This window comes from Mchenga conophoros, linkage group LG3 (assembly GCF_057382185.1).
Source record: "Mchenga conophoros isolate Kocher_MC1m ecotype Shallow Benthic linkage group LG3, M_conophoros_male_GT1.1, whole genome shotgun sequence".
Classification (NCBI taxonomy): Eukaryota; Metazoa; Chordata; class Actinopteri; order Cichliformes; family Cichlidae; genus Mchenga; species Mchenga conophoros.
In genome coordinates this window covers 34,042,538-34,052,217 of record NC_140528.1, presented here as the reverse complement: position 1 = coordinate 34,052,217, position 9,680 = coordinate 34,042,538, and the positions used below count along the sequence as shown (strand labels likewise).

The 9,680-nt window shown below is 39.2% G+C and overlaps 1 protein-coding gene across 1 annotated transcript; it reads right to left on the bottom strand.

The window, feature by feature from the left end:
- Positions 1 to 217: 217 nt before the first annotated feature.
- On the bottom strand, positions 218 to 4,402 carry LOC146578302 (uncharacterized). The gene is made up of 4 exons (XM_085267799.1): positions 4,366 to 4,402; positions 689 to 1,024; positions 454 to 579; positions 218 to 349 (listed from the first exon to the last, which is right to left on the bottom strand). The coding sequence occupies exons 1-3, from the start codon at positions 4,400 to 4,402 to the stop codon at positions 455 to 457; spliced, it is 498 nt and encodes a 165-aa protein (XP_085123925.1). The 3' UTR covers positions 218 to 349; position 454.
- Between the last annotated feature and the right edge of the window lie 5,278 nt (positions 4,403 to 9,680).

Genomic DNA, 9,680 nt, shown 5'->3' with positions numbered 1-9,680 from the left:
TTTGAGTTTTTAAAGCGTGCCCCCGATGGTCACCAGCAGAGTCAAAAAGGAAAAACTGCCCTGCTAGAAAACAGCTTAACATCAGTACAACACAGAAAACAGACAGTTTGGTGTGTGTGTCCTGTCCAGAGTGTAATATCCAGTATTAAGGACCTCTGACCTCAATCTAAACAGCAGTTATATATTTAGGTTAACAGATCTGAATCATTTTCACTTTGGCTGTTTTTAGCATGCCAGTTAAACCATCAGATGTGGACAGCCATGTTTGTAGTTTGAGCACCTCCAGTCCACTGTAGTTTCCTGAGGCAGGTCAGCTGTGGAGCAGAGCAAGCTTCTCCTCTTACATTTCCTAAAGAACGGAGAGGAAAGCAGCAGAACATGTGTCTGTTCGGCTAAACCCCTAAACATGAATGCAGTCATACAAAAGAACAACACAGCAAGACACAGACTCACATTACTTCTCTGCTCTGTGCTGTAATGCTTCACTCCTGAGAGCACCGTAGACATAAGCTATGCAAACAAGGATGACCACAACACAGAATGAAGTTATCATAAACCTCTCCATGAACACAGATCCTGCTGGGAAAAAACAACAGATAATTAATATCATCCAACATATTTTAACCTGGGCCTGAGTCTGGCATTAGTCTTTGATCTGTGGTTACAGCAGCTGTCATTTATTTATTACCTTTCACTTGCAGCCATATGTGTCTCACTATCAGTTCTTCTCCATCAGTGATGGAGCAGGTGTATTTTCCACTGTGAGACTCTGCTGGTTTTCTCAGAGTGAGGCTGAAGTCTCCAGAGTCCAGAGCATCAGGTCTCATCGATGTGCGCTCGCTGTAACGCTGGTTTTGTTCTCTAAGATCATCTCCTCCTTCTCGTTGTCGGTGGACAGTTTTGGGATTAAGATCATTGCGAGTCCACATCACTGTGGGGTTCTTAAATATGACTCTTGAGTACTGGCAGGGTAATAGGACAAACATTTTCCCCTCATTCACCTCCACCACCACAGCCTGGGAAACTGTGAGCACATAGAAAAACACAAATTAGCTCCATATTTTGAGGTTGTTTGCAGGAGTGCAGGTAACTTATTTATAAGGACAAGAGATTTTTTCAACATTATGCACTCCACACTGTATATAAATGCCACTTGTTTTGCACATATTCAACTCTGTATATTTTATATATTTTATTATTATTATTATTATTTTATTTTATTTTTTTACTATTTAATTTGTAAAAATGTGTATACACACACACACACACACACACACACACACACACACACACGTAGGAAAATATTTAGTATACACATCCAGAAATGCATACACTATTATATATTGTACATATATTTATTAGTTTCAGGTTGGCCATTCTTGTATTTTGCTCGTTTGTGTTGTTGTGTTTGCACATCTCTGTTGCTTGTGGGGCTCGCACACAAGAATTTCACTCGCATGTGCTGTGCCAGTGTGCCTGCACATGTGATGTGACAATAAAAGTGATTTGATTTGATTTGATTTGATTTGAGATACTGAAATCAAAGAGCATTCAATCAGCACATGTCGAACTTCTCTGAAAAATCTGCACTCTGTGAGGGAAATGGGAATAGTCCAGTCTGAGTGCACCAGTTCAACCAGGGAAACATACAGATTCGTTTCAGGTTCCAAGACTGAAGTTAATGCCTTTAATGTCATTGTAACCGGTAAAATCAAACTCAAGCAGCTTGACTGTATTCAAATAATGGTTTTAGATTTGACAAGCCTGCAGCACTGGGAATATAACATTGACCATTAAATAAAACAAATGACAGCAAAACCAGCAAGTGTTGATCCTCCATCAGTCTCCTCTGCATACATTCGTCACATTCCTGTTATCCTCCTGGAGGATGTAAAATCATTCCTACCCAAGACATCCTCTTATTTAATGCTGGTTGGTCTAAAATGTCTCAGATTTTGAGCTGGGTTAGGTGACTGTGAAGATCATAGTATATGATTAACACCATCTCAGCATTCATTAAATCATTTGCTTGCAACCTACTTGTAATTGGTCAGTAACTTGGTCAAGACAAGGCTGAAGTTTAAAACAGTTAATAAATAAATAAAATAATAATAATATTAATAATAATAATAATAATGAGAAAATCCAGGAAATCTCCAGGCCCAAATTGATTTTTTACAGACTTTTATTAAAAAAAAAAAACCATGGTCTGCTTCAGTATTAACTAATTGTCCCTATTCTTACCATTTTAGGCTCTACGCCATCATGTTTGTCTTTAATGGGCAGGATTAACAGTTGTGGAAATATTTGAAGTGCCTCAATTCTATGCTTTATATTGACTAAAATGCCATATAACCATATAGTGTAGTATTAAGTGGACACAGGCCTGAAAATAAAGGCATTAGACTACGTGTCCTTGGGGGGTAGAAGGCTGTAGACTCTCGCCCACGCTTGCCTGGGAGAAAGTAGATAACAGGGGAGCATCTTCTAGTGGAAAGTTACTGAAACACTGTTGATCAGACTAGAGAGGGACCAGCAGATTGATTGTTTGATTGTAACTGATTGTTTATTCTGGGAAAAAAAGGAATGGGATATTGCACTGTTTTATGATGCATTATACTGCTGATTTATAAGAAATACTGTTTGCAGAGCATCATGGCCTTGCTTTTCTGATTACAAAGAGAACAGAACATACAGGAGGAGAAAAACAGGAAGCCAAGGTCATGACTTAGGCTCACTGAGAGAGAGAGAGAATGTGAGTGCTGAGTTTGGAGGAGGGGCCAAAGCTATAAGAATGTGAGAAATGGTCACGTGGACACTTCGAGAGTTTGCCAGACACCCTCCTGTGCATATCTCCCGTCCAGACGTTTGTAATGCTTAAAGAGTTTGTATGGAATAATGAGAAGTGTATGGATTAAAGAGATTGTTGATTCAGCATTAAACACCGAGTGTTGTTCTTCCTTCAGCCTGAAGGTCAAAGAGTTGGGGATTTGACACAGTGTAAAAATGATGCTAGTATCAACATTTCTACATGTATTTGAATGCCTTCCAGTCCTAATTCTCAAACCCTTTTTTAAATCTCTGGTTTTCTTAATCAATTATTTATTTGGAATGGTAAACATCTAAAACTGAGGAAAGCTCTTCTTCAAAGACCCAAGCCGGTGGGAGGCTTAGCCCTTTCCAATTTCCAGTACTACCATTGGGCCACAAATATCAGGAATGGGCTATTACTCTGTTTTATGATGCATTATATTGGTGACGCTACAATCTTGAACTGTCATCACCAGTTTGGGTCATCATGGTTTCTTTACCTGTGACTTTAGGCTTATCCCTTTCTCTTGCCTAGTAATAATAGAGTAGTCCATCAACCTCTTAGAATTTGGTCCCAGTTTAGGAAGAGCATTGGCCACCAGGCTTTTTCACTTCAAGGCCCAATTGGAGCAAATGAATTGTTTTTTCCTTCAGTGACGGTGTTCCACATCTGGCACAGAAAGGGTCTAAAATCCTTTGCAGACTTATGTGTAGATGGACAATTTGCAAGTGTTGGCACTGCTGCTCTTCAGTGTTTTTGCTTTTTACAGGTCACACACTATGTGCAGACACTGACAGTACGATTCCCTCAAAACAGACGATCCTGTAGATGATTTTTTAATTCTCAAACGAACATCAGTTCTTTACTATTTCATTTACAATTTACAATGTTCTCCAGTAGCTTTCATTAAGACTAAATTAGAAAAAGACCTTAACATTCATATCAGAGATCAACTGCGGCATTCTATCCTTGGCCAAGTCTACAATATATCAGTGTGTGTTCGAAACATGCTTATTCAATTTAAGATCATGGGGAGCACTGGTCCAGGACTAAGTTGGTGTGCATATATGCAGAGGTGGACCCAACCTGTAGAAGGTGTAGAGCTGCTCCTGGTACATTGCTTCACATGTACTGGTCCAGTCCTTCACTGGACACACTCTGATTTCTCTACTATGTCTTAAGTCCTGCGGCATCAAATTAAACCAGATCCACTCTGTGCTAGTTTTGGTGCGCCAGAACTCAAAGTTGCCACATTCCAGATTTAGAGCAGTAAACAAATGTTTTAACCCTCATAACTTCTTAATGAAAACACATAATAAGCCATTAAGCAACAAGCCATGAACTATATTAATGAAATCAATCATCCCCATTGTTTCCATTTTACTTGAAATAATTTGTGTAACAATAGTTTATGGTTTAAAATATATAACAGATTATAAATTCTACGTATCACAATCAACATTTTATAAAAATGACAGTAAGATCATTTGCCTCATGTAAAATAGAGTAAAATCATCATTAATGATAATACTAATAATTGAAGGTAACAGTACCGTTCACAAGTAGCAGAGACAGTAGAAACATCTTCATCCTGCTGTAAATGAATCCTGCTAATTTGCTGCTGACTCAAATGAACTGCGTCACATGACTCCATCACATGACTCTATCAGCTGACGCAGAGAGACGCAATAACTTCCATTTCCAAAAAGACGTCTCTATGTGTGAACCACAGAGAAGGCCATTACTGCAAATACTGAACAAAACCAGAAGAAACATCTTACTGCACTCACTCAAGAAAATGATTTTTTGCAACTCTGGTGCTTTAATAGGTGCATCAGTTTCTTCTGTTCATGTCTAAAGATATTTTTAAAAAAGGAAGTCAGAGCAGGAGTTTTATTGTTCCAGCTAAGCAATGTGTGGATATCATAGCATAAAACATTAAACACCTTCATGAATGCAGAGAATAACCCTAATCCCATATCTGACAGCCTACAGGCCTCCAGTGCATGCTGGGAGGAGATTGAGGTATGTGTGTTAATTTGGTCACATGTGCCTTAAGTGAAACAGCTGCTGATTTCAGACGTTGGCGTTCACGCAGCATCAGCAACAGGCTTTACATTAAGGAGCTCACAGGAGTCAAATAAAGCTGACACAGAGGAACAAACTCTTCTTCTGTACAAACAGATTTACTGGTTTCACTGAAGTTAGTGAGGAAGACAATGATACTGGTGCATCTCTTGTTCTTACTCGCGCTTCAACATTTGCTTCAGTAAATTTAAAGGTTTCAGAAGTTTCACATAATGCCCGAGGCAAAGATTTTCGTTTTATTTCTCAGATGATCGAACACATAAAAGTGTGAACAGTCACATCTTGACTCTTTCTTACTTCCTGTTTTCTGCGTTTAATCTTCTTCTCCTTTTTTGTTCCTCAGTTTTAAAACACATTAAGCTGGCTTCAGGATTATTGTGGTTAAGCACAGATTAAAGCAAAGCTCAAAAACTCCAGGTCACATGTTTATGTGTCTTTATCTTCATGGCACGGGTGCGTTTACCCTTAAAAAAATGTTTCAGCATAAAAGCCTTAAACAGAGGTCACGCTGGAGATGTTGGGTCTTTACTCGTGGTACCAAACATCCGGCTGGGATGAGACTCCACCAGTGGTGTGATGGGAAAGTTAAAGACTCTGCTGTGACCTCAGTGAAGGAAGATGTTTCCCTGTTTCCTGTCACCAAGTTCTGTTGTTTACATGTTGTTCTGTGACTACAGCAGAGAGTTTGCCTCCTTCTTGGTCAGAGACATGCAGACTGTTATTTGATCAAAGGCTCATAAAACCTACAAAGATAATCTGACTGTACAAACTTCAGTTTATTTAAGCACATCAGAGCTGGTCCACCAGCAGGAACCTTCAAACCTGGAGACAGTGTAGTGTCTAATAAGAGCATCAAACATGAGAAGAAATCAGAAAATCACATCCTTTTAGGCAAATTTCATAAAAAAGGAGTGAAGTCAAAGGACTCATTCAACAGTGACATTTACTGCTCTCTAAATCACAAAGACTGAAATTAAATCTCACAACATAATCTAGCAAAATTGAGACTGTTTAGTTCATAAATACTTAAACTACCTGAGGTTTAACTGAAAATATACCAAGTAAGGATGATAAACAGTAACATAGTCTAAGGGCGAAGAAGCATACTAAAGCTTGATGTCCTAGTTACCACATCAGGTGCACTCTCTTCATTATTTCTTCCCCTGCTGTGGGGTACCTTCCCTCCAGGCAGGATGTTGGTGCTTCAGCACCACAGAGCAGTGTGAGGATGGGTGAACTGAGCTGAGTCAGCAGCTGAGGGACAAAACAGGAAGTCACTGTTGCTTCCTAACAGTCAACCAATCACAGGCCTCACACTGGACAGACGCTCAGACTGGAACAAACTTCCTCTTCCTCTGAGATGGGTTGATGGTTAAATATTTTTTCTATCTGGTATGTTTTCAAATATCGTGAAGTCACAAGCAAAGGGAGAACACACCAGGGTAAACGTTTAACACTGAAATTATTAATCAAATAGACAATGTGATGTTTTTGTATTGCATATATGGTCAGAAAAGGTCCAATTTCACCTGTAGGCAAGTGCAAGTGACAAATAAAGACTTCATTCATTCACATGCCAATTTTAATTGTTTAGAACTGTCACGTGTCACAGCTCTACAGAGTGGGCAGTCGTGATGAAGCCGTTCATCTTCTTTGTAGATTCAAGCTGCTGTTCACATTCTGTCCACCAGATGTCACCAAAGAGGACTATGTTGGAAAACCTCGAGTAATGAAGCCTTTTTTAAAATATAAGCTTCAGAAGGTTTCATGTGGACAAAGATATCAAAATGAGGGATGCTGTCAAACTTCAGCGTTACACAGCTGTGTATGTCTAACCAAAATTTGGTTGAATCAGTTCAAGAAAAAAACAAGAGTTGAAATGTTTCACAAGCTCAATCACAAAAGTAACACAGGTCCACCTCAACTTTGAGTCTTGTTTTAAGAAGTACTAAAACGGGGTAAATATAATAAATCAACTTTACATGCATTTTCTTAATTTTTGGAGAAATGGGTGAAACACATTTAGAAAAAGCCTTTTTATATAATCGACTTATCCCCATTAAAAGCTTGCAAATGTTTTCCTGAGTCAGAATGATGGAAGAATGGATGAATTAAAGGGTAAAAACCAGCGTTAGTAAAAAAGTTGAAAACTTACAGTGGTTTGTCCTTTGCTGCAAAGGAAATATATATATATATATATATATATATATATATATATGATTTTGCATGTGTGTAATATTAAGTTATATATACGTTTATATAAGTTATATATATTGTTTATGTAGCCTGGTCTCAAATATCTATTTTAGACACTACAGGTTAAAAGGATATAAATATTGTCATGTAAAAACTTTATTGTAAATATTTCATATGTGTTTAAAAAAACAAAACAAGAGTTCAAATGCATTAAAAATGTGTTTAAAATCACAATAAATAGAAGTCAATTATAATTTAAGTGTTCATGGAGTTAAAGTTACAAGAAACCCAAAGGTTTGTTATCTAATGTAAAACAAGGAAAACTTTGTATTTGCTTCAAGTTGTTTTACAAGCTCATTTTGGGTTGTCAATCTTGTATTTGTTTTTATCCCATTGGTTGATGTAAACCTATTGTCCAATCAGACGTAAGGAAGGCGGGATCTAAGTGAGGCGAAGAAAAGAAAAACTAAGCTAGTGAGAGTCGGCAGCAGCACGTTACCGGAGGAGGTTGTGTACCAGAGCTAACGGGAGAATAGTCAAAACAACAGCCGTGGATGCAGAGTCTACGTTCCTGTTATGGACTGTTTTGCCCTGTGATGAGTGAGTACTGAATGTGGAGTTAGCATTGAGCTTAAACGGAATGTATAAGTACTTAAAATGTATGATGTTAATCGCGAGTTAGCATGTTAGCATTTTAGAGCCTGTATTAGCTATTAGGGGTGCAACGATACACAAAATTCACGGTTCGGTTCGGTTCGATACTTTGGTGTCACGGTTCGATATTTTTTCGATACAAAAAAATGTTCATGCCTTTTTAATTTGTCATTTATTAAAATTATAAATATATATTTTAACTCAAAAGTACAGTTTTTAAATTGTGCGTGTTTTTTATTTTGACAGCGAATGCGCACCTGCGGACCACTTATGTGCAGCCCTGGTTATTTAGCTTGTCATATTGCAGCCACAGAAATTATTTTGTCCATGAAACCATAAAGCTGCACTTTCTTTTTGCCTTATAGTCTGATTTGTCATAACTTCTCCGTTTTGTGGTAAGCTTTTCTTTGGCTGTCACTTCTTCACCCTGACCTGTCTTATTTGGCTCAGCAGAACTGAAATGCTTTTACACATGCACTCACATAAGCTCAGCGATTCTCTGCGCGATCAACCTCTCACATGTTTAAGCTGCGGGAGATTTCACTTGTCATGTTTGCATAGTAAGCTAACGATTAATAAGACGATGTCAGAGGAATTGGTGCACAAATTATCATCACTCACAGATCATTGCTGTCGCTCTCTACACACAGTTCGCACGATTGCAAAGTGAAAGCAAAAAAACAAGCGCAAATTCAAACGCGATTTCAATGTGTCACATATTGACAGTGGCTCACCGATGCCAATGACATAATTACCCAGCTACATTTCTGAAAGAATGCAAAAGCATTGACATATATTTTTCCTTCCTACAATAGCCCGACGGGCAGGGCAGAGATAGATTTTGGTAGCCCGACTGAAAAAAATCGCTAGCTCCAGGACGTCGGGCTAGCGATATTGTGAGCCCTGTATCTGATTGAGGAATCACTCATCTTTGGAAAAGAGAGTTTATTACAGAGAAATGTCTCTTTCCAAAATAAAAGCTATACTATCCGCTTCTTCTGGGCAATATTCTCAGCAGCATAAGGAGAATCATGTGCTAACAGCTGTCTAAATGACTCGGCTAAAGTTAGTAGCATGCTTGTTGTTTTGGTCTTTGCACTAGGATGATGTCGGTGTAAATGTGCAGTCATATTCGTTGTGTTCCCACTAGTGCTTTCAGGTTAATCTCGTTGAAATGACCTTAACGCCACAACACGGCAAATCTCCGTTAACGAGCTACCGCCGATCGCCCCGTGCATGGGGCTAGACGGCCAACACGTTAACGAGCTAACTGCGCTAACACACTAGTTCCCACCCATGTAATTGAGCATTGCATGGCACATCCAACATACTGTTTTACTTTAGTCCATGACTCGCTTACCTTCAGGGTCATACGTCACATGAAAACCAAAATAATTCCAAACGCCAGATCTGAATGAGGGTGGGGGAGGTCCATGTGTCTTGCTAGCTTGCCCTGCGCTCTTCCTTCTGACTATGCTGTCTGTGTTGAGTGCTCAGTGGATCTGCGCTCGACAGTGCAGCCTAGGCGGAGTAGTCGAACGCAGATTCACTGAGCGCTCAACACAGACAGCATCGTCGGAAGGAAAGTTGATAAAATAAATTACAAATGTTGTATTGTTCGATACATATGCGTACCGAACCGAAAGCACTGTATCGAACGGTTCAATATCGATACGAATATCGTTGCACCCCTATTAGCTATGTATGCTGAGTATGTAAGCTACAGATTACTCTATGGAACTAAATAGTAATCTCTAATGCACAGTGGACCGAGAGGAATTCTCTGGACCCTTCTGCTGTGGATAGGATTTCCGTGGGTTTGTCCCAGTGTGCTCAGCAGCCCATGTATGCCGCTAATTCCGACCACGTTGCCGAGTGGAGGCCGCATGGTCACAAACCGAGCCTGCCCCTCAGCTTGTCCTCGCACTTA

Coding starts and splice junctions, on each gene's coding strand:
- LOC146578302 (XM_085267799.1), bottom strand. CDS start 4,402: ATGAAGATGTTTCTACTGTCTCTGCTACTTGTGAACG. Junction 1,025..4,365: donor GTCTCTGCTACTTGTGAACG/GTACTGTTACCT, acceptor ATGTGCTCACAG/TTTCCCAGGCTGTGGTGGTG. Junction 580..688: donor CATATGGCTGCAAGTGAAAG/GTAATAAATAAA, acceptor GTTTTTTCCCAG/CAGGATCTGTGTTCATGGAG.